Genomic DNA, 24,492 nt, shown 5'->3' on the forward strand with positions numbered 1-24,492 from the left:
GGTGACCGGCTGCCAACTGGGTGCAGCCCCGTTCAGCACCACTCTCTGGGCTCTGGGCACAGAGTGCTCCTGGCTGATCCATGGGCTGACAGCTTTTGCAGGAGGATGCTGTGGGTTAAGGTGTCAAAGGCGTTGCCTTTTCTGCTGGGCACCTTTTGGGGTTGTTGTGGCCAAAAGTGCAGGACCCGGCACTTGGAATGTTGAACCTCATCCCCTTGGGATCATCCCAACTCTCCAGTCTGTCCAGGTCCCTCTGCAGAGCCCTCCTGCCTTCCAGCTGATCCACACTTCCCCCCAGCTTGGTGTCATCTGTGAATTTGCTGATGATGGACTCAATCCCCTCATCTAAATCATCACTAAAGATATTGAACAGCACTGGGCCCAACACTGATCCCTGGGGGACACCACAGCCGCCATTTTGGACACCACAGCCGCCATTTTGATGCAGCCCCGTTCAGCACCACTCTCTGGGCCAGCAGTTCCTGACCCAGCACAGAGTGCTCCTGGCTGATCCATGGCCTGACAGCTTCTCCAGGAGGATCCTGAGAAATTCCCTTGGGAATACTGAAGGAACCTCCATTTTGAGCAAAAAAAGGGCATTTAATTTGCATGAAAGCCACAAATTTAATTAGCATGAAAGCCTCTCCCTTGGTTTCACCCCAGGGTGGTTAAGAGGAGTTTTTCTGGAGCAGAACCTGTCATCAAGTTCCTAAAAATATCAGGGAACTCACCAGGATAGCTTGGAGTAAATCCTATTTTTTTTATCCTATTTTCTCCTTCCATCCCAGCGGCCCGTTTGGACTCTAAAAAATCCACAGAAAAAATTGTATAAAAAGATTTATTGAAATTCATCAATGACAAACAGACATAAAACTCAAAGTTTGGCTCTTCTGGGAAAAAAAAAAAAAAACCAAAAAAACGAAACAAAATAACCAAAAAAACCCAAAAAAACTGTTGCAAATGTATTTATACAGATGAAATATTGACTAGGAAATACAAGTCACTTCTAAAGCTATTTTAAAGAGGGATATGAAAGTAAAACTGTACATTCACTAGGTATTTTATTTCTTTTTTTCAGTCATTTTACTGACTTCCACTAGGTAAGAAAATACAATTTTGTATTAGTATCTCGTGCTTGAGTGTATGAAAAGAAACCTCCTACCCCTACATGCTGAACTGCCTCCTGGATTTAGGGTTGTAAAAATTTCCAAAGTATAGAGCACAAGTGGAAGTAGTTTCTCACCACTTAAAATTGTCCTAGGTGTTCTATATTACAGACCAAAATAGTACACACCTTATTTAAAAGGGTTGAAACAATTCCTTTTTTTTTTTTTTGTTTTATTACAATTGTCAAATTCATTTCACTAGTAACTTCAGGAATTAGGAACATTTTTTTTATATATATTTATATATATATTTCAATGCCTGCCATTTTCAGTGTATTGGCTATACCCTAGCCAAAAAAAAAAAAAAAAAAAAACCCAAAGCAAACCCCCCACTTAAAAAAAAAATTAAAGAAACAGAAAGGAAAACACACAACACACGTTGGAGGGAGGGAGAGAGGGGAAGGGGGGGGTTGTGAATTCACCCCATAAACCAGATCCAAAAGGAACACCCCAAAAGGAACCAAATAAAAATAAAAAAAAACCCAAATATTTGGTCACTATTTACAAACAGCAAAAGAAAAAAAAAAGGTACCTAGAAAAGCAGGGAAAGCACTGGCTGAAAATGGCAGACAGGCAACAAAGAAATCCCTTGATCCAGATGCCATTCCCACCCCCCCCTTGCTGGGGGAGGAGGATGATGATGATGATGATGATGCTCCTGCCTCAGCTTGCAGCATCCCCCCCCCAAAAAAAAAAAAAAGAAAATAAAAATGCTGACAATGCATTTAGTGACTGGCAGCAGTGGGAAAATCCCAGCAACCAACTCTGTTTAGCTGCCTCAGAAGAAAAGTCTGGCTTTTGGGGTATCATCCACTGATCTCTGAAAAAAAAACCCAATTTTTTGTAATTTGTAATTTTTTTTTTTTATGGAAAGATGGCAAACTCCCCACTCCAATAATAAGAAACAAATTACCACTTGGTTTATACTTGCTATTGCAGTTACAGGGACTAAGAGAGGGACAAAAAGAAGAAAAAAAAAAAAAATCAAAATGAATAGGAGGAGTGGCAGTAAAAATAGTATTTTATTCCCTTGCCCACCCAGTCTGCTTCTCCCTCTCGTTCCCACAGCAACGTTACAATCAGAAAAAAAAAAAAAAAGGAAAAAAAACCAAGAAAAAAAATAAGTTGGGGTGTGGGGAGGGGAAATACAGGGTAAAAACAGTCAAATCACAATAGGAAATTTTTCAAAATAGGTTATTCAGTTTAGTCATCTTCATCCCCTTCTTCTTCAGGCTCTCGTTTTCTCTTCTGTCCCTGTTCTTCCCCTGGAAAAGAAACCAAAAGAAACCAGAGTGGGGGTGATGCTGGGGGCTCCCCCACACTCCTGAGGAGTTTTACAACTTCATCAAGCTCCTACTTTCACAACTGGCTCACTCTCAAAGGAGCAGCACTGCAAGCACCAGCCTGCTTGTTAGAAAATGGCATTTTAGTTAATAAATAATAATTTAAAAACTTGATAAAAAAAATCTTAAAAAAAACCTTAATAAAAATGGTTTTTCTTATTTTTATCTCTAGCAAGAGGTGGATTGCTGCCATACCGTGCTCTTCTTCATCTTCATCATCATCTACCTCACCATCGTTGTAACCTTCTTCATCCTCCTGGATTTATAAAAAAAGGGAAAAAAAAAAGGATTAAAATAAAATAAAATAAGTCAGCTTCAGTGCTGGGCTGTTCAGCACCTGGGGGTCTCCACCAGAATTCTACAACAGGGAAAAAGTCCTTGAAGCATCTTAAACTAAAAGGCAGAGACTTCCCACCAGCTTGTGTAAGTGCAGAGGTTTTTGCTAGAATAAAACTGGATTTTGGCCCAAGTTTCATTGCAGAAAATCAGAAGCCATCAGAGCAGCCCCCCCTTGGCTTCAGCCAGTTTGCCCCCTCATGCTGAGCTGCACACCCTGTGAGCTGAGTGGTCAGGAGAAGGCAGGGGGTGTAGGGCCAGGAAGGGTTAAAGCATGGACAGACATCACTCCAGGAGCTGCTGCTGGGTTTGGGAGTGGCAGGGAAGCAGGGAAGATTCCCTGACTGGGAAAGACCCAAACACTCCCATTTTCTCCCCATTCCTCAGGGCTGTGCTAACAGCAAAGCCTCAGCAGGCTGTGCCCAGCTCCTCACACCCACACACAGCAGCTGGGCTGCTCTAAAACTTTAAATATCCTGAAAATCCAGCAGGTAACAAGCCCGAGGAGGAACAGAGGGTCATTAATCCCTGTGCACCCCCCTTAGGGACAGAGGCTGGAAGCTCAGCTCCTGGGATGCACCTCAAAGCAGCTCTGCAGATGTTCCTGCTGGTGGTTTGGTTTGTTTTTTGGCAGCCCAATCACCAGAAGGATTTCAAGGCAGTGGTCACTAGATGGCAGCTGGCTCATGGATAGGCACACCTCAAAACCACCCCCACACCATGCTGCTCAAGCTTCACTGCCTGAAACCCCCCCAAATTTGGTCCATTTCTTGGCCAACTATTCCCACTCCCCACCCATCATTAATCCCCCCAACCCTTACCTCCTCTTCTCCACTCACATCCTCTTCTTCTCCTTCCTCCTCTTCCTCCTCATCGTCTTCATCTTCTACTACCTGAGCATCATCATCATACTCCTCTTCTAGAAAATGTCAGACAAGATTAACCACTCAGGCATGTAAAATTTCCTTTTTTTTTTTTTCCCTTCCCCCCAGCATTGCCACCTGAGCTGTGCCAACCTCCCACCCACCCACCCTGGGAGCTCAACTGAAGGGCAGGACACAACCCCAGGCAGCTCCTCAGCTGCTCCACAGGGTGAAGATGTTGTCCTGTGCCTTTGCAGCCTGGGGACAGGGGAGTGTGGCAGCTGCTCTGAGGTGCTCGAGGGCTGCAGAGGCCCTGACAACTCAGTCACAGCAGCCCCAGGACTGCTTTAGCTTCAGCTGCTCCACTCCCCACTCCTAATGTGCATTTTTGAGCCCGTGGGACACCTGCAGCTCTTCATCTGCATCTGCTCCCAGCAGGGACAGAGCAACTTCAAGGACAGGGACAACCTCACCAGACAACTCACCACACTTTGGGAACCCTCCCCAAGTACCCCAGGAGAGTCACACCCCATCCATCCATCCATCCATCCATCCATCCATCCATCCATCCATCCATCCATCCACCTTTTGGGTCTGCAACTTCTGATTTTCAAGAGGTTAAATGCAACCAGCCCATGCAACAAACCAGATACTGAGTTGTTTGGGGTTTTTTTGGGGTTGGTTCTGTTTGGGGTTTTTTTCCCCAAAACACAGGAATGATGTTTTGGAGCTTTTCCTGCATTTTGCCTGCAGGCCCAGACTTGTGCCCTGCTGGAGCTGGCTGCTTGCACCAGTGCTCACCCCTCTCACCACAGCTCACACTCAGCACTGGAGGGAAAACTGCACACCCAGCAATTCTGCTTTTGCTGTGCAGCTGGGTTTGAAGAGTCTAGCAAATTCCCCCAGCTCAGCTGGATACTCATCCACCCAGTGCCCTGATGCCTCCCAGAGCAGTCTGACAGGGAAGGGGGGGGCAAAGCAGCCCCCCCAGCTCAGTGGGACCCACCAGGACTTTTCCTAACATGAAAAAGTTTTGCTTCACCAGTGCCTTTCACACAGCTTCCCCAAGTAGAGCTCAGCACACACCCTCTCCTCTCTTCCTGCCCAATACCAATTAGTTCACTTTGTACTCAAAAAGCTGCTACAGCCTCCTGGTGATGCCTTGGCTCCTGTGCCTGATTCCTTGACTCAGCTACTTGCTTCTACACCCAGTCTGGTTCTCCACCCTGCCCTTCTCCCTACACAACTGCTTCCTACTTCCCTGCTCACACTGCTCCTGGAAAACTCCAGTGTCTGCCTGCCACCCTTGCCCAGCTCTCCCTGAAGTCCCCTCTTCCCCTGGGTTTATTGTCCCCTGGATTCCTTCAATGTCTCCTCTTCCAGACCCCTTTTTCTACCACCCTTTCACTCCCCATCTCTGGCTACAGACATGGCTGAGGGTTTAGCTCCTCCAGGCTCTGCCCACCTCCCTTCCCCTCACTGAGAGGGTCCTGGCACGGTCCTTCACTGAGATCCTTCAGCTGTACATCAGCCAGGAGCTGCTGAGGACACCCCTTTCCTGCCAGTGAGTCAGAGGCAGGGAGCAAAACATCCCACACAGCATCATCAACCTCCCAGCTTCCACCCTGGGAGCAGCAGAAAGCCACATACCATCCTCATCCTCCTCCTCGTCGTCCAAGCCCTCCACGTAGCCCTCTGCGTCAGAGTCCGGTGCTTCTTTGTCATCCCGGTCTTTCCCTAGAGACAAGAAGGAGAAAAGCAGCTCCTTCAGGGCCTGCCCACCTCCTTTCCCTTCCTTCCTTCAGAGGACACGCAGGGAACTTTCTCCTTTAACCCTCCTTCCTTCAGAGGACACAGAGAGAACTTCCTCCTTTAACCCCTCAATCCCTTCAGAGGACACCGAGGGCACTTTCTCCTCGACACCCCTCAGGAAGGAGCTGCTGGGAACACCTTTCTCCTGCCAAGGAGTCAGAGCTGGAAGCACCAGGGTGCCAGGCAGCACATCCATCTTTTAGCTGGGGCAGCCCGAGCAGCACAGCTCACATACCATCCTCATCCTCCTCCTCGTCCCCCTCCACGTAGCCCTCTGCGTCAGAGTCCGAGGCTTCTTTGTCATCCCGGTCGTAGCCATCGAGGTATGTGAGTTGGGGGAGGAGCTTGAAGACATTTTCTCTGTAATTGTTCAAGTTGGTTACCTCGCAATTGAAAAGATCTAGACTCTTCAGGTTTTCTAACTTTTTCTGGAAAAAAAAAATAGAATAAAATAAAATAAAAATGAAAAGAGAAAGCTCTGAAGTTCAGCGTCACCATAATTCTCTGCAGAGCTGAGAGAACAACTCAAGAGCTTCCCCAGGTCAGAAGGGAAATTTCAGTCCCTGCCTGGGGTGGAACAAAGATCTGTGATGCTTGGCCAGTGCTGGTGTCTGAGAGGGGAAAATGCTTCTTACAAACAGGAGACTGAAGTCTGGAAAAAGATAATGTACAAAAGCACACCTGCTGCCAGGGGCCACGCTGAGGATGTTTCAGTGCAGCCAATTATCCCCAAAAAGCACAAGGACAGATAATTACAGTCAGGTGTGTTTCAACTATAAGAAACAGACTCTTCTCTGGACACAAGAATTTTGCTAAAAGAGATGGTAAAAATGTTAATGATTGTATCTTAGACTGTGGAAAAATAAAAAGGCTCAGAAATGGAACAGGAATTAAGCTCCCCATTTTAACTTTCTAATTTTTTTTTGTGCATTTCCCAGAGCACTTTGATGTACAAACAATAAAAGCAGAAGCAGTTGAAGATTTGTAACCAGTCTTATGAAATAACTCCCTGCTGGAATTTAGGGTGTAGACCAATGGTGACAGCAAGGAAACAGTAAAACTAAACCTGGTAGCAGTTACAATCCTCTCTCCCACTTGTTTGCTCCAGGAGTTTATCTGCTCTGCTCCCCTTTTGTTGGGGAAAAGAAGATCCCAAAACTGCTCCTTCAGACATTTTAAGTATTTGGGAAATAAGTATGAGCAAAAACTTTTAGTTTCTGGAGAGCAAAGGGCCCACAAAGCAAAAACCAGGAATCAGCACTACCAGACCAGGATGCCTTATGGAAGTGCATCCTGACAAACTGGATCTCAGCACTGGTAACAGGAGGCAGAGCAACCATGGTGAGGAGCAGGAGGGGTGATGGAAGCTGCAAACCCAGCATGGGGGCACAACCTCCAGCAGACACCACAGCCCTGGGCAGAAGCAGGGGCTGGGGATTGTAGACCCAGTGCTCCAGTGAAAATATAAGCAGCTCAGACAGAGTTTGAGAGACTCCTCAGCAGCCCAGGCTGGGCTGGGGGAGCTTGGGGCATCACCAGCCTTGGTACCACTAGAGGGAAGCAAAGCCCTGGGGCAGGGCAGCCAGAGCCAGGGCCAGCTCAGCCCCAGGGTACCTTGAGATTTTTCCAAGCCTGAAATTCTCATACTGCTCACAAAGTTTGGGTGTTTGATTTCACCCCAGCCCACATCTACTTACCAGAGGTTCTATTGTACCGAGATCTTTTAGTTTGTTGCCGCTTAGATTTAGATACGTGAGGTTGGGACATTTTTCTGCCAAGACTTCCAGTCCTCCTGAGATTCTGTTGTCGCTTAGCTCAAGCTAAAAGGCACACAAACATCTTGAGTTTTTAGTGCAAACACGGATCACAAAGGAGTCTGCTCAGTTAAATTACATCTGCATTACCCAAAGCACCGCTTTACACGCGGGGCGTCAGGCAAAGGGGGAGGGTGGCAACAGAGGGGGTTGATTTATTTTTTTTTTATTTACCTTCTTAAGTTTGTTTAACTTTGGTAAGTCTGCAACTGAGGCTAAGCCTACGTTGATTGTACTTAAGAACTCCAGCTCTTCAAACTCATCTGTAAGGCCTTCGATTCTGCCGTCGCATGACCTACAGTTGTCAAGGACAAGTTCTTTCACCTGGAAAAAAAGGACAGAGCAAAATGTCCGTGAAAATTTCACCCCCAAGCAAAGGGTGGCAGAGATGAGGTGGGAAATGAAAGGCATTCCAATAAAAGGGGGGCCCCCAAAGGTTGTTTTGTCCCTGGTTTTGCTGGCAGGCCAAGCTGGTGTCGGAGAGGCTCAGATACTTGGCTTTGCTCAGGCTGCCCAGCTCTGTGTTGTTCTGTAAATGGTAAAAGGGTTCTGAACCATCCTGGCCTCACCTGAGCATCACCTTTGGTAAAGGCAAGCAAGAAGCATTCTAAAATAACCAACCGAGCTACTTATTCTTAAACTAACCCACACCTTGAGGCTCCAGACAACTCAGCTGCTATCTCAACATCTCAGCTGTTAAAATCGCTGCTCTCCACGTGCAAAAAATCCAAAAAGCTTTTCCAGAGTGGAGAGATCCCTGGCTGCTTGGACAGCCCTGGAAACCAAAGGGTGACCAGCTGCAGGTCTGGCTGGAGTCTCACCTTCCCCTTTCCAGCACCTTGATGGGACTGGAGGGGAAGATCTTCTCCACAGAGGCAATTCCTTGCTTGGGGAATTCCCTGGGATGTGTGAGGGATGCTGGCAGGGGAGGTGCCGAGCACAGAGCTGCTGCTGCTCCTTATCTCCCTCAGCCTTTTGCAGCAGGGAGGCTCCAAGGAAAAGGGGAAGATAATGTGGGGCTCAGCAGAGCAGGACCTGCCTGACAGGAGGGTTGGGCAGCCCCACGGGTGTGTGCAGCCAGCAGAGGGTTTGGTTCTGTTTTGTTTCTTTAAATAGAGCAGCGCTGGTTCTGCAGGTGCTGCCTCCAACCAGCACCACGCAGAAGAGCCCCTAAAAGACACCCCCACCCCAATAAAAACATTCCTTTGCACCCTAAAGCCAGGCCAGCCCTATAGGATTCAAGTCCCCTAATAACCAACAGGAGTTCTTCTGGGTTCTGGGGAAGCTCCACCACCGAGGACTTTGAGTCCACGGGAAGAGCCCATCCATCCAGGGAACATCCTGAGAATTTCTGGGAGTTTTCTTCCCTCCAAAATACCCAGGAAAACCCATCCTGGTGCCCTGCAGACCTCCTCTCGTGTCTGAGCTTTGTTTCCACCTTTGGGAAAGGAGAAGGTGCAAGAGTGGTGGATGCAGAAACACGAAGAGACTTCAGCTCACACTGAGGACAGTTAATATGCAAATATTTAATTTTCTTAATTTTTTTATTGCTGCAATTTCACTGCATGGAGAAAAAAGCTACTTGGTTTTATAGCTCCAAATAACATCCCTTGATTTCTAATTAAATCCCAGGCACTGAAGTCAATAGGGAAGCCAGCCCAAAGCAACACGAGAGCACAAAGTGATTCATTTGGAGAAGGAGGCAGGAAACACATTTGCCAGGACTCCCCAGTTTTCCTAAAAGAATTATGGTGGGGAATGGCTACACAGGAGCCTTCCAGAAAAATCTGGTTAGAAGAAACCAAAAGATCAAGTCAAACCTTGATCCCACCACCTCTGGGGAAGAGAAGGGAAGAGAAACCCCCCCAAAAAGCCACTTTTAACAAAATAAAAACCCCTCTTTGCTTGGAAATTTGGGCAGAGGGCAAGGCAGAGTAAAGACACACACATGGCTATCTGCCTGCTCTAACAGTATTTAGGTATCAGCCAACCCCAGCAAGAGCAGTTTGGGGACAAACACAGAGTTTTCTGTCATCTGCTTCGCACAGACACACGGCTCCCAGCAAGGGGAAAAAAAAAAAAAAAAAAAAAGAAAAGAAAAAGAAGAAAAAGGGATAAAATAAAAGCAGCTCCACCCAAAGCAGTTGCACCCCTCTATCTGTGTCTCCCCCTTATCTGCCCTGGCCAGCAAGGTGGGTGAGCCCAGACAGCACCCAGCTCCAGAGATGGTTTGGAGGCAGAGGGGCAGCAGAGAGTGGGATGGAACCACCCAGACCTGGAGAGCCCCAAGGTCTCCTCCTGCCTTATCCTCTTTCCCAAGGGATGAAGGATGGGAGGAGGGAGTTCAGGGGGGAAAAAATAAAGAGGTAAAGAGGGGTGAAGCTCCCTCAGGGGTAGAGATTTGAGGAGGAGCTGGAATACCCGTGGATTCAGAAGCAGAACCCTTGAATGTGGTGGCAGAGCCAACTGGTTTCTGCTTTGAGTTTGCTGGTTTTAGGACAAATTGCTGTTCCCAGCATTCAGGAGACTTTGATGCAGAGCTGCAATGCTCCCTCCTGCACTGCACCAAGAGACAGGGCAAAGGGACAGACAGAACAGCTCCTGGGGAAGCAATTCCAGGGAATAAAACTGGGCAGGTTGGGAAGTGGCAGAAAGCTTGGTGGAACTGAGAAGCATTTTTAGGGAATGAGGCTCCTCCTGCTCCAGAAGTGCAAACACAGCATGATCCCAGCAGGGCTTCTGTGGTCAGAGGTGTGTTCACACCCTGAGTGCCTTCTGGAAGAACACAAATCCATAAAATAAAACTCCAAAAATAAAATTCCAGTGGTTTTCTGTCCCAAGAGATTTAACAGTGGGAAGGGAGGATGGGACTGGGCTTCTCCCAGCTTCACCACCTCTGCTGCATCACACCCGAGGGCTCTCACAGCACAAAGTGCAGGGATCACCACCAGCTTTGGGAGTGTTTGTAAGGACTGAAATTCCCTGCAGTCCTCTACATCCCACTCCTCCTCCTTGAGGACCTGCTGGGTTGAAGTTCACCACCAAAACAACCCTGTGCCCCTTAGGAGAAGACACTGCTCCCCAGGAGCCCTCTGTGCTCTCACAGGGACACTTTTCCAAGGTGCTGGATGCTTCTTGGGAGCCTTGTGAGGATGCTGGGTCTCATCCTGCCTCACCAGCACCAGTGAGCACCTAACTGTGTCAGGATAAGGAGAAGGAAAAGTGGGAAGGTGACCTCAGGGAAGCTGCATTCCACCTCTAACAGCTCACAACCACAACTGCATGGCAGGAGGACTAAAAAAAACCCCATTCCTCAGTTGTTTTTTTCAGGAGTCTTTGTAATCCTAAGGAAAATTCCAGCTCCTGAATCACTCTCCAAACATCTCCTGAAACTCCCCTGAAAAACAACAAAAGGAACACCACGATTTTTAGATCTCTTTTCTCAGATTTTGCCAGCAAAACCACAGAACAGAGCTTTGCTGATCAAGTCACTGGGGTGAGGACTTATTCTGAGTCCTGTCACATATCTGGAGGAGAGGAGAGGAGCTCAGATGGCCCCAGCAGCTGTGGAGGATGAGCAGTCAGAGCTAAGGAGGACAACATGAAGATACTTGGAGAGAGAGAGAGAGGGTAAAGGCATAAAAGTCCTCAGCTCATTCCTGTTCACCAACAAAGACAAGAAAGTCCCACTGGTATATTGCCAACTTTCTCTCTGTCCACCCCACAACCAAACTGGAGTAAGGATAAATGTCAATACAAGGCAAGCCACATCACCCATGTTTATCTGCCAAAAAAACCCCAAAAAAACTGCTGCAGCATGAGAAACAGTGGAAGAGCAACATGCCAGAGGTCACCACCACCCCAGGTAACACCACAAAGCTTACACCTAGGGTGAACACCTAGCAGGAAAGCTGAGGTTCCTGTTGTACAGCAGTGCTGGCATTTATGGGAAATCACCCTCGGGTGCTTGGCCAGGGACCCTGCACATGGTACAAGTGTTTCTTGCCCAGGTTGCTTGTCCCCTGCCTGCTGGGGTGGCTCTGCTGTCCCTCTCCCCCCTTTGGTGGGTGCCATCTGCTCCAGCAGGTGCTTCCTGGCTGTCTCTGCTCTGCTGCTTCAGCCCTGCTCTGTGGTTTCCCAGTGTCAGCCCTTCCCTCCAGCAAGCTCTCCAGACCAGGACCTGCTGCTCACCCCATTTTCTGAGAGTCCCTGATGCTTTCTTTCAGCCCAGGACATCACCCCTCTGGGAGCTGGGGATTGCAGCATCCCCTTCAGCTCCTCCTCTCCAGGACTTTGGTGCCATCACCCTCTGCCTGCTCCATCACCAAGGACTCCTCAGGGAATGTCAGGGTGGGAGGGACCCCCAGGATCCTCTGCTCCAACCCTTCCCATGTTATTGGTGATGGGAGATGTCCCAGCACCCATCCAGCTGAGACTCCAAACTTTCCCAAGTGGGGGAATCCCCCCCTTCCCCTGGGAGACCATTCCAACCTCAGGGGGAAGAACTTTCCTCTTGTGTCCAACTGGGATCTCCCCAGGAGCACCTTGTGCCCCTTGTCCATGGGATTCCTGGGAAACAGGGAGTCTCCCTCTGCTCTTTAGCCCCCTTTAAGCTCTGGGACATCACAACAAGGTCTGTCCTGAGCCTTCTCAAGGCTGCACAGACCCCAACTCTGCTTCCCAAACGCACACACAACACCCTGAACATCACCACGAGTGTCCAGCATCCTCCTGGGATAACTACAGGCAACCACGTGCCAGCAGCCACTGGATTTCACAGGAATCACCACGAGGGACACATCTGGGGCTTGGCCAATCTCCCTGCCTCCCCTTCCTGGTGCTGTTGTCAGAGGAATGTCCTCCCCAGTTATCAACAGGCAAGCAGTGGAACGTAAGAGCAGACAGAGAGTTATCACCCTCACCTTCAGCCCACAGCTCCCACTGGAAGAGGTTAAAAAGGCAAAGTCTCTCCTCCAGAAAGCTGCAGCCCCCAGGGAGATCCATGGACTTGGGACTCAGCTCCTGAACACCCAGCTGCAATTAGGGCTTAAGGAGGTGAGAGGAGGACAGGGCTGCCCATATGATAGGAAAAGATAAAAGGCTGATTGCCAAGTACAAATCCCATGCTGCTGGCTGCCCCAGCAGGAGCAGCAGAGGCTGCAGCTTCTCATTTTCAGCACAATGGACCAGGTGCTTCTGAAGTGTCTGGCACATGGCACCCCTAGGACAGGAGCATCCCCACTGCGGGGCATTTTTATGGAAAAAAAACCCCAAACAAGTAAAGGTGAGGGTGTTAACCCTGCCTTGCATCCAGGGGAACACTGGGATAACCCAAAGGAATCCTGATTTGGAGGAGGGCAGAGCTGAGGAAAGGAGGGGAGGGAAGGAAGGGCTGGTGGAAGCCAAGCCCTGATTACTTCTGAAAGCTGAGAGAGTTTTCTTCTCTCCCTGATGCACCAACACTTGCAGACACTTGGGTTCCTGGGTTTGGGAGGGCTTTTTTGGGCTCAAAAGCCACACTACAGAATGCCCATTGCTGCCCACTGTAACCAGACTGCCAAGAGCTGGGTCCCTCTGGTTCCTGTACCGCGTGCAAGACGTGTGGATCCAGAAATGGATCCCCTGGGGCTCCCATCCCACTCCATTTGTGCAGCAAGGCTTAGGAGAAGCCAGGCTGGCCCAGGCAGATGTTCTCACAAAGCCCCAGATAATGCCCAAGTCCTGCAGGAACCCAGCTTCACAGGCATGGTAAGGATAGAGAACCAGAACCATCACATGGGTTGGAAGAGACCCTCAAGGTCACCAAGAACCAAGAGCTGACCCAGCACTGCCACTGCCTGCCCCATGGCCTCAGCACCACAGCTCCAGGGCTCTGAAACCCCTCCAGGGATGGGCACTGCACCTGAAAACCCTTTCCAGGGAGAAATTGTCCCCAGTCTCCATCCTAAACCTCCCCTGGCACAACCTGAGACCCTTTCCTCTTGTTCTATTGCCACCTGATGTTCTCCATCCTCAGGTTACAAGCTTCCCTCAAGCTCCTTACTGCAGGAGCTGAACATGGCATGAATTTCCATTTCAGATATTATCTGGAATGTGACTAGGCCAAAAAATGCTTGAGTGAACAGCTTATTTAATACCTTGGGCTAAAAAAACTGCTCTGAAGGCTCAGAGACGTGATGCAATTTCTGCTCCAGGATGATCACCAAAACATAACCAGCCAGCAGAGCTGAATTTCTCTAAAAAGCACAGAAAGCACCACGTGCCAGTTGCCACCTGCATTCAAGATGGGCCCTTCAGCCATGCCCAAGCTCCCTGTGATCCCAAGGCACAGCAGAGCCAAGCCACACAAAGCTCAGCTCCTGGAAAAACACCAGAAGGAAGGGCAGAAGGATCTCTCACCCAGATTAAAGCAGCTGCTGAACAACAATTCTGAGGCAGCCCAAGAGATGTTCAGCCCTTCCAACCATCCCAGATGTGCAGGCTGGGAAGCAGGCTGGAAGGTGCTGTGGCACTGGCTTGGTGCCACAGGGGATTCCCCTTCCATGGGGCAATCCTCAGCTGCTCCTTCTGGGTGGAGATGCTGAGGGATGGGGATGTAGCCAGAGAGAGAATGAAATAGAACAGAGGAGGGGAAATTCCACCAGGGTTGGCCTCCTCTTCCTCCCCCAAGACAGGGAGTGACAGGCAAGTGAAAACCAAACCAGAACAAAGGCACCAGCTGCAGGTGACAGCAGAAAGGGTTTGTTGTTCTCTTTTTTCCTTACCAACCAAACATGATTTTGATGCCTTCCTTCAAGGCTTTATTGTGTGAGATGAGATAAACAGAGTTAAGTCACTTGCAGTACATGCCTTAAAACCAGTTAGCCAACAACCCTTCCCCTTGCCCAGGCTCTGGCTGTTGCTCTATCATGCAAGGAATCTGCAAATCCCAGGGCAGGGAGAAATTCTGAGTAAAAAATGGCCACGTAGCACAAACCAATTCCCTGGAGATAGGGAGTCATGTTAGCAGGGAGTGAGGGCTGGGAAGGGACTGGATGGGATGGATGTGAGCACCTTGTCATTGCTCACAACCACACAACTGCCTCATCAGTGACTCCACTTCTGGTTGTTTTGCTTGTTTTAGACCCATTCACCCCAGGTGGAACTCCAAATTCTTGCAATGAGCTCATGTGAAACTACTCCCAGACCTAAAAATTCCTCTAGGGTTTCTCCAAATGATGCAACCCCTTTTGAACTTTGTATTTGAGTTCCTCTTTGCCCTCTTTTTTTCTCAGAAACTCCCACCCATTCTGTTAAACACTTCAGTGGAGGGTTTTACAGGACCAAAGTTGAACTTCCACAGCACTGCTTTTAGTGCTTCAGATTTTTCACCACAGAGCCCCACAGATCCTGATCCTGCTGTCCATGAGCTAAAATGCCAAGGTCCTCACTGGGCTTTACACTCTGTTTGGCAACTACACCTTAGAAAAAGCCTCTCACAGTTCATTTAGTTGAAGAATAGTGATGAAAAAACTCAAAATTTCCTCTGGATGAGGAACTGCAAGGAACTGCATGAGAACAGCAGCCTAGGGACCAGACAACACAGGGAAGGAGACAGGAGATGTTTGTTGGGTTGGTTGTTGGGAGGTGCTGTGTGTGTTGGTTTGTTGGTTGTTGTTTTTTTTTTTTTAAATCAAAGCTCCTCTGTGTTCAGGGACAGCTTAAGGCTGCTTGCACAGCTCAGAAAAAAAAAACCTGGCTCAGCAGCAATGCATTCACTTTTTCTGCTCTCTGAAACTGTGGATAGCTCAGCTACAAAGCCTGAGCAATACGTGTGGCTCCAAGTCATGTCCCTTTGCTCTCCTCTCTGGGAAACCAAAGCTCCAGGTGGAGTACAGAGAGTGGCAGAAGGGTAAAGACAGAAAGGAAAGAGTGGTGGCAATCCTGACTGGCTCACACTCAGAGCTAATTACCTGAAAAACTGCCAGAAAGAACAAACTACTGTTGCCTTTCTTGAAAAACATCCCCCCCAACCAAGAAGCACCACGAGTCACCTAAATATCCCCTCACACATTGACAAGGGTCAGGACAGCCATTTGCATAAGCAACACACTAATTAATAAAGGGAGAACACACTGAGGGACACAGAAAGCTCTTTAGTCCAACAGTGCATCCTTAGCTGTCAGTTTTGGTTCTCCTGTTACCACCTGTGAAAACCCCAAGTATTTCTTTGGACACCCTTGAGTTTCAAGGACTTAAATTGCTTGACCTTTGCATTTAATGCTTCTGAATATTCAGGGTAATGGTGGCTGCTTCTCCCTTTCCTAGGGATGGTATCACTGCCCAGCAGAGCCCTGTCCTGCCTGGGCTGGGTGCTCCACCTCTCAGTTTCTTCCTTTCTGAGACACCCAGTGCCTGGTACCACATCCAAAGTGTTGTTTTTTTTTTTTTCCCCTCACTGCCAGCTATTATTAAATAAAACAGAAGGAAAACCCAGGAAGGCACCTCCCCTTTCATTTGAAAATTCTTCAGTTAGAAATGTTAAGCACTGAGCTGAACCACTGAGCTCAGCAACAAAGGACTGAGGTGGAGACACACATGAGAAAGAAACACTGCATTTAAATGAAGATTAATTTTAAGAGCTGCAGATTTAATAGGGGAAGCAGTCCCTGAAGATGTCAGCTGCTACAGAATGCCCTGGCAAACCCTACTTGCAAGAGATAAGCTTTTCTTAGGGTGCTTTTTTTTTTTTATGACTTTAAAGGGAAAGTGTGGATGGACAGAATAAAAGCCCAACTTTCACCCAGGGATGTAAAGGCAGAACCACTGAGGCTTTTTTGTTGGGTTTTCTTGGTTTTTTGGAAATATTTCAAAGGTTGTGCTCACACACACCAGGGCTTCAGGACTGAATTTAGCAACCTAGTCAAAAAAAACCACAGGCTGCATCTTTCCCAGCTAGTTCACCCAAAGGATAAGAGTAAGAGGGGAGACAGGGAAAAATAAAATAAAAAATTATATGCAGAACAAGTCATGGAGTGTCACAGGAATAGCTGAGAAGTGTCCATCACTCCAAAGCACAACAAAACCATCACTGCTCTCTGTTTCCACTTGAGACTTGTCCCTCACTGCAGACACAGAGTTTGGTTCATGGAGCTGAGCTGGTTGTCAATCAAAGCTGCTAAAAACTCTACAAATGGTTTGTCTGGGTGGGCAGTGAGGAGCAGACCCCCCTCCCCTCCTTTCCTGGCATCCCTGGCACTGGGATCCCAGAGGTGCCTGGAATTCTGCTCTCCAAACCCAATTCCCATAACTTGCCCTGACTTTGGACTCACTCAGCGTTCCAAAACACAGCACTGACTGGTGTTCCACAAGGCACAGCTTCATTTTCAGCCTTTTCCCAACTTATCTGTACCTTCAGGGCAGAAAAACAGGGGGAGTTATCCACAGAGCTGATAAATCCGGGGAAAAAAAATAAATAAATTGGTCAAATTGAGCCTCAGGGGATGTAAATATTTGAGAAAGCCACTGGTAATTGTGCCACAGCCACTTAAAGATCAGCACTGGGGTAGGTGAGATGGTCTTTTAGGCACACTTAAGGAGAAAACATTATTTAAAAGGCTTAAATCTCAAGTGGGACCTTGAAGCATCCAGGAATTTTGGGGGTACTTTGAAAGCAGAAGAGCAAAAAAGGTGTATTCTGCTTTTATGGATACATCACAGAGGAATCCTGCTGCAAGGATGGGTTATAATAGGACAAACTTAGGGGTTTATAATAGGACAAACTTAGGGGTTTATAATAGGACAAACTTAGGGGTTTATAATAGGACAAACTTAGGGGTTTATAATAGGACAAATTTAGAGTTAAGCCCAACTAAGAAGTTTTTTGTTTGGTTTTTTTTTATCCAAGAACCCTTGTTTCTTCAGATGTGTTTCTTGCTGGACCAGGACAGAATAACATCACCTAAACCCCAGCTGTTTCTCTTAATACATTTTTACCAAAACACTGTTTGGAAACACACCTGAATCATAAGGAAAACTTTGTAACTTTAATTTATGTTACATTTTGGTAGTCAAAAGGGAATTCTCAAGAGCTGAGAGTTTAAAAACAAAAAATAAACCCCAAACTTTACCACTGCTACCTTCTAGCAGCATCAGGCAGAGGTGGTTATCATGTAACTTAAATCCATACATTGGTAATTTTTTAATTTTAATTTTTTTGGTATTTTTTAATTCTACTTCAATTTTTCAGCCTGATTTCTGTGGGGTGAATATCCATCCATCCACCCACTCACCCACCAGGATGCTGACTTAAGAGGTTTGTACCTGGAAATGTCTGACCAACCTGGGAAAGTCTGCAAAACAGGCAGCAGTTTTCTTTGGCCATTTGCACACCCTGCTGCCAGCTCCAGAAGTGGTTAAATGCTACAAAAATCCCTGATAATCTGCTCAAGCTGCCTGGAGTCTGGACGTGCTGCTCTCCTGCCTCCCTAGACACAACCACATCCCATTTTTATCTCCCTGCTCACTTTTGAGGCTGTTCAGCCTGGGGAAAGTTAAAAAAAAAAAGCAATATTTTTTCACATTTAGGTCTTTGAAACGTTGTGTGTCACTTTAAACTCTTTACTGTTCTTTCAAGCAGCACAACAAGGAACTAGCTTGGGGAAAATGCCTTATTTTATATCCTTTACATCCTTATTTATATCCTTCATTTAAGTGAGCACTTTGTATAAATGCCTGCATCATATTTCCCTTCACTGTTAAAACCTACAGAAAAAAAAGAGAGAAATTGGGCTGTCAGGTGAGTTTTAAAGAGTTAGAAGAACTCAAAATACCTGGTGTTACAGGCAGTATTCTCCCAGTGTCACACTTTTGAGCTGGGAAAGCACAAAATCCTCAGACTAAACCAACTGGTAGCACTGAAGTAGAGAAAATTAATTTTAAAATTAATTAATTTTAATTTTTTGAAAATTAATTTCAAAAACCTCTCTCTGTGTCACCTGGCTGAGAGCCTCAGCACCTGTTCCAAAGTTTTTGCATTTTATAAATGAAGTTTATGAAGGGAATTGAACAAGAATACCCCAAATATGCCCAGGTCAGTGGTTACACCACTACCAGCTGATTGCTCTGAAGGAAACCCATAAAAAATAATATCTGTCCCATTTCCAGCAGGCAGTTAATTATTATAGAAAGCCACAGTGATAAACAAAGTGATAAAGGCTACAGCAAACTGGCATAAAAGTTGAAGTGTTTGGGCAGAAAGATGAGTTGGCTCTAGAAACACACAGAAAAAAAAACATTTCAAGCACCAAAACCTCTCAACAACCCAAAAAAAGGAGAATTTAAACCAAGCCAACAACAACAACAAAGAGGCTGAGGGAGGAAAAAAAAAAAAAAGTGAGAAATATCTCCTATACAATCCACTTTAGAACATTTATATCATGTTTTAATCATCAACAGAGAACTTTATTTGGCTGAGCAGCTTGAAGCAGCTCACTCAGGTGTGTTCTACACCAGCCTGGTGTTAGCCAGATCAGACTATGAAGTATTAATACAGGCTCAGGAAGAACCACACCACCTTACTGACACCCTCCTACCTTTGATTTACACAAAGTTTTGATCAGGTCAAAGGATGTCTCCAAAGAAGATGCACTGCAAAACTTCAGCAGGGCAGAACTCGTGTGCTCAGTTATTTTCACCAAGGTTTACTCACACTGTGATTAAAAGTTTGGAAATAAAGAAATGCTGCCTATCAAACAAAACCAGCTCACAGACCCATCCTGTTCATCCCCAAAGACTCCCTAAAACCCCCAAAACAACTGAGACTGGTGTTAGAATCGCTTCCAAACCCCAGTTTTAAGCATCTCACCTTAAAGCACTGGGCTGGGGTTTATTTTAACAGGTGATTTGGAGAGACAAGGCTTCAAACCAGCCAGCTAATTCTCCAGGACACCCCAACACGTGTCCAGACCTGTGATCAGGGGCTGTACAAAGGGGGCTCTCAGCAGAACACTGTTCCCAAAAGGGCAGCTCCATCCTGCTTCCCAGGAAGCCAAAAAAGCTCGGGCTTTGTCACCACTGTCCCGTTTGCTGCCTGATCCACGTTAAGTCACTGGCAAGAGTCAGAGGCGAGCAGGTAAAAAGAAGTGAGGTGTTAAATAAGGCTTATTTCCCATCCTACTGCTTCGGGGTGCAGTGAAACCCCCTACCAGATCACAGCTCCCTCAGCTGGCTTTGGGGTGAGCCAGGACACAGCAAAATTCGAGCATAGAGGGAAAAATAAAAAAACAAACAACAACCAACCCAAACTGTCCAGTTTATCCCTAGCACGCTCTGGGTGAAGCCTAGGAACCCACGGTCTGTGTTTAAAATGGTGAGTAAGCCTCTAGCAGTGGGAATGGTGGGCAAAACTAAGGAAAACGGTAAAAAACAACAATAATAAAAACCAAAACCAACCAAACAGCAAGAAAATAAACGAATTAAAAATAAAATGGAGTAAAATAAAAGGATCCCCCAAAGCTGAGACCTACCTTCCTGCCCTGGAAGCAGCCGCATTCCCAGCACGGCGCTGCCAGCTCAGGGGGGGGCTGTAGGGGCACCCCCGGTACCGATCCCGCCCGGTTCCCTGGGCAGACCGGGGACACCAAGGCGGCCTCATCAAGTACAAATCATCATCAAATAATAATAATAATAAAAGACGAGGGGTTGAGGGCAGGGGACGGCGCCTTTCTACCCTCCTGCCTCGTCCCGCTGCCAACAGCCGCCGCCTCCTCCTCCTCCTCCTCCCGCCCGGCTCTCGGCGACAAAATGGCAGCCCCGGCGGATGGCAGTCATGTCGGAGAGGGCGCCCGGGCGCCCCGCCGCCGCCCGGCCCCGCCGCAGTGCCGGCGGGAAGGGCCCCCCCCGCTCCCTCCTCTCCTCTCCTTTCCTTTCCTTTTCCTCTTTTCCCTCCGCCAACGCCTCATGTCGCACTTCCACACCCCGGCCCGGCTCCGGGAATGGCCCCCGGAGCTCCCCTCGCAGCTCAGCGGGGCGGGCAAAGCAACCGCCTGCGCATCCACCCTTCCCTCCTGAGGAGGAGGAAGGAGGGGGGTGGCGGTAAAATAATTAAAAAATAACAAACATCAAAAAAAAAAAACCACCAACCCAACATGGCGCCGCGTCCTACTTGCTGTGTGGCGCGGGAGCGGCGGGGCGGGGGGGAACCGGGACCGTCCCCGCTCGCCTCACGGTGACCCCCGCGCCTGAACAATGAGCCCCGGCCGGGCCGCGCCTCAGCGCCCACCGGCGTGCGCGGCGGCGGCGGCGGGAACCCGAACCCTCCTCCTCTTCCTCCTCCTTCTTCTCTCCCCCTATCCCCCCCTCCTCCCCACCGTCCAGGAGTTTTTTAAACTTTAAAGCGCAGGTTCCATCACCCTCCCCCGCCTTTGTCCCTCGGACGCGGCGCTCGGCCACCGAAAAGCGGCGGAGGCTGCGTCCCGCCGCCTTGCCTCCGCCCTCCCCCCGCAGAGGTACGTTCACCCCCCGCGCCTCCCTCAGCCTTCCTCCCCTCCTGAGCGGCGGGGACGGGGCACACACGCACCTCGCCCTCCCCCGGCCATTATGCAAGGGCCTGGCGGCGGCAGCGGGCCCAGCACCGGCACCAGTACCGGTACCGGCGGGAAGGGAAGGACGGGGCTTCCCCGCCGCTGCCCTCGGCCTCCCCCGTGCCACGAGTTCGCGGCCCGGACGGAGCGGACTCGGTTCGCCGCCTGCTGCGGGTACCCCCCCGCCTCCTCCTCTTTGAGGAGAGGGCGGTTTTGGGTTGTTTTTTTTTTCTCTGAGGGGTAAAGAGCGTTATTATAATTTTTTTTTTTTTGTCCTGACAAAGTTTTTTTCTCTCTCTCGTTTATTCCGCCAGACGCGGAACAACAACCTGAAGTCCGGCCCCGGGGGAAGAGGGAAGGAAGGCGGGGTGGCGGTGGTTGGGGGGGTTATAAGGAGAGGGGGGGAGCACACGAGGAAAAAAAACCACGCACACGCACGCATCCAGGCTTTTTGTGCGTGTGTGGGGATGGAGGGGGTGGAGAGCGCGTTTCTTTCTCGCAATATTTTTTTTTCTTTTAATTCAACGCTCTCACTACCGACGGCGATACCCGATCGCCGCCCCCCCCCTCTCCCCTCCTCCTCTCCCTCTAAAGAAAAAAAAAAAAAAAAAAAGAAAAAAGAGAAAAAAGAAGAAGAAAAAAAAAAGCAACCAACCGCTAAGCATTGGTTTAAAATTCTTTTATCTTCTCAGCATCTGGAGAGAGGAAGAGGGAGAGGAGGGAGAGGGAGAGAAAGGGCGCGTTCATGAGGACTACAAAGTTACAAATATGGCTCCCCAGTCTCTCTTGCCTGATCACTGCAAAGAAATGAAGACGCACTTTAAACTAAACCATTTGCAACTCCCTCGCAGCCCCTGCCTGCCTCTCCCTGCCCAGCACCCACTACAAATATTTGCCAACTAAACACGCCAAGAGACGAGCACCAACTTATTTTTATTTAATGCCCGGCGAGCCCCCTCCAAGGCATCGCGCACCGGCAGGAGCAGCCTCTAGTTTTCCCCTAAACCGGAACGCGTGCGGCCTTGGCACCCCTAAAACTGGGGAAGGGGGGGGGGTGAAGGGTACATCCCCCCCACACTCCACACAGCCAGACCCACGCAGGTGGGGACCTCAAGGGCAGCCCCGCTGCCCCCTCACCGCTGCTCGACCCCCACCCCACTCCGAGCCCTGCGGGAGGTGTGTGTGTGGTGGTGGTGGCGGTGGGGGGAGATGCACACCTCCCTCCTCCTCCTCCTCCTCCAAAAAAAAAAAAATCTAAAAAACATTTTAAAATTAACAATTAAAAAAAAAAAAACCCCGTGGGATGGATTTTTATTATTATTATTATTATTATTTTGCATTGCTTACATCTGAGGGCGTCCTGTTCCGCAGCTCTAAGTGGATCCTTTTCTTCATGTCCATGGCTGGCGGGAGTCGCTCGCTGTCCCCGGCTCCTCTCGTGCAGTGACACCGACGGAGACCCCCCCCCTTCCCAAAAAAAAAAAAGCCAGCGCGGGGAAGGGACTTTAGGGCTCACCCAGCTCCGCTCGGAATCCCCAGCCCCAGCACCGCGGCGAACACTAACCTGATAACTGCGGGGGCGGGCCCTCCCGGGGGCTCCGCCATGATCGACGGCTCTGCCGACCAACCACGGCGCCGCATCGCCGGGACGGAGCCAATGGGGGCGGGCAAAGGGGAGGTGAAAGCCAATAGGGGAGCGGCGAAGCCGACCAGGGGGACAGCCCGGCTAGGAGCGGAGGATCATTCCGTGCTGGGGGCTGATGGGGAAGGAACGGCGGCTGCGGCTCCGCGCTCCGCTTCCCCTCACACACACAGACACCGCTCCGCTTCCCCCCATACACCCCCCTTCCTCTCTCCCAGCCTGCCGGATCCTGGGGGAGGCGCCGAGGCGCGGGGCGGGGAGCGGCAAGATAGAGCCGGAGCCCGCCCGGGCAAAGGGTTTCGCAGCCAGGAGGGAGGGAAAGGTGCGGAGCGGGGCGGCGGAGCGCGGGCAATGGCGGCGGAGAAGGGAGGGAAGGGGAAGGGGAGGAGGGGGGGGGGGGAAGGCGGGGAGAGCGGCGGCTGAGGGGAGGAGCGGCTCAGCGCCTCAGCACAACCGCCCCAGCTCTGCCGGGGCTCCGCGGCGGGCCCTGCCCCAGCCCCGCGGGGTCCCCGCGGCTGAGCCCCTGCGGGAGAGCGCGGGAGGGAGCGTGGGGATTGCCGGGGATTGCGGGTCCGGGGCTCTGCACCCCCGCGAGTGGGTGAGCAGGGTCCTGAGGGTGGGCACGGGGGGTTATGTCCAGAAATCCCTTTGGTTGGGGGGATTCCCGCCCTCGGGGATGCTGGCACCGCGTCCCCTGCAGCCCTGCGGCGTTGCGCGGTGTTCCGCGGGATGAGGCCCGTGGTGCCGACGGGAGGGTTGTTTCCCTGGGTTGTTTTTATTTTATATTTTTTTGTTTTGCCAGGCAGGCTTGGGAAATGAGGTGCCAGCTATGTCCTGGCAAGGATGCTCCAGGTGTTGGCTCCTTCCCGGAGAGCGGCGGAACCCTGCGTTGTGTCTGGGAAACCTCGGGTGTAGTGGCAGCAAAAAAAACCCAAAAACCCCAACTTGGTGTTTTTGTGGCAGTCACTGGAGTCTGGGTGGACTTGTGAGCCTGGATTTCATCTCAGGAGGTTGGTTTGGAAGAGCTGTGAGCCTCTGATTTGAAATATTTGGTGTTCGGTGTCAGCAAAAAGGATGAGGATGGCTGGAAAAGGCTCTTGTCAAAATATTTTTGCAGTGCAGGATGTAAAGGCTTCTGTTACCTGCCTCGACTGTGGATAAACTGTAATGGATGCAGCTGACAGCTACCAACAAGTTCTGCCCAGAGTGGGGGAGCTGGGAGAGAGGTCGAGCTGGACTCAGCTTCAGGTAAAAAGTGGAGTTTTTTGCATGGTACCACCCGGGTTCTGCAGCAGGTTAATGTTTTTGTCGTGGTTCATCTGTTAGATTGGATGTTAGCTTTGTGGCATGGGCACCTTGTTGTATTTCTTGTTCTGTGGCACTGGTTCCAGCATGACAGAAGCTACTGCAGTAGTTTTGGGCTAGGAACTTCACACAGAGTGTTCAGAGCTTGTGGGTGAGGGTGGATTTTATTTTAGCTCTCTTTCAAATTCTCCCTTACAGGTGTGAACAAAGGTGGCCCCTGGGCTGAGGCTTCCCAAAGGAAGGTTTGGTCTGGAATTTGTTTTCATGACCCAGGTGAAGACCTTTGGAAAAGAACTTTTATCATGGCAACAGAATATCTATACGTATCAGCTAAAGGGACATATTGAAAGTTTCTGAGAATGCAGAGATACTTCTTGGCTTTCCTTTGTTTTCTCAGAAGTGAGAATGCCTTGTGTGCTCTAGTTTATAGAAGAGTTGTATAAAATCCCCTCTCAAGCTATTAGAGGAAACTGATTCAAAGTTCCAGATGAAAATTCAATGTTTAAACCTGTTTGTTCCCCTCTGCCCCATCCTTCTGCATGCTGCAGATGTTTGAGAAGTCTGGAGAACTGTTTGGAGAGCTACAACTGACTGGAAATGTTCTGTGGGCTAAATATCTTAAATGTTCTGTTCACAACAGTAAATAAAT

The 24,492-nt window shown here is 49.3% G+C and overlaps 1 protein-coding gene and 1 long non-coding RNA gene across 5 annotated transcripts; one reads left to right on the forward strand and one right to left on the reverse strand.

The window, feature by feature from the left end:
* Positions 1 to 820: 820 nt before the first annotated feature.
* Positions 821 to 22,505, reverse strand: ANP32A (acidic nuclear phosphoprotein 32 family member A). Its single transcript, XM_030456855.1, has 8 exons — positions 22,244 to 22,505; positions 7,509 to 7,658; positions 7,218 to 7,340; positions 5,756 to 5,948; positions 5,359 to 5,445; positions 3,667 to 3,764; positions 2,705 to 2,765; positions 821 to 2,431 (listed from the first exon to the last, which is right to left on the reverse strand). The coding sequence occupies exons 1-8, from the start codon at positions 22,295 to 22,297 to the stop codon at positions 2,370 to 2,372; spliced, it is 828 nt and encodes a 275-aa protein (XP_030312715.1). The 5' UTR covers positions 22,298 to 22,505; the 3' UTR covers positions 821 to 2,369.
* Positions 20,550 to 24,492, forward strand: LOC115598819. 4 transcript variants are annotated; one of them, XR_003987947.1, is made up of 4 exons: positions 20,550 to 20,821; positions 23,341 to 23,548; positions 23,656 to 23,786; positions 24,042 to 24,492. It is a non-coding gene; the product is annotated as an uncharacterized LOC115598819 (long non-coding RNA). The 4 variants fall into 4 exon arrangements; XR_003987944.1 differs by lacking the exon at positions 20,550 to 20,821 and adding an exon at positions 22,623 to 22,860; XR_003987946.1 differs by lacking the exon at positions 20,550 to 20,821 and adding an exon at positions 22,623 to 22,860 and having other exon boundaries at positions 23,345 to 23,548.

This window comes from Calypte anna, chromosome 10 (genome assembly GCF_003957555.1).
Source record: "Calypte anna isolate BGI_N300 chromosome 10, bCalAnn1_v1.p, whole genome shotgun sequence".
Classification (NCBI taxonomy): domain Eukaryota; kingdom Metazoa; phylum Chordata; class Aves; order Apodiformes; family Trochilidae; genus Calypte; species Calypte anna.

Excerpts from the sequence above, each read along its gene's own strand:
- ANP32A (XM_030456855.1), bottom strand. The coding sequence starts at position 22,297 with ATGGACATGAAGAAAAGGATCCACTTAGAGCTGCGGAACAGGACGCCC. Across the intron at positions 7,341-7,508 it reads AGTTAAACAAACTTAAGAAG|CTTGAGCTAAGCGACAACAG; the intron begins GTAAATAAAAAA and ends TGTGCCTTTTAG. Across the intron at positions 5,949-7,217 it reads TCGGTACAATAGAACCTCTG|AAAAAGTTAGAAAACCTGAA; the intron begins GTAAGTAGATGT and ends TTTTTTTTCCAG.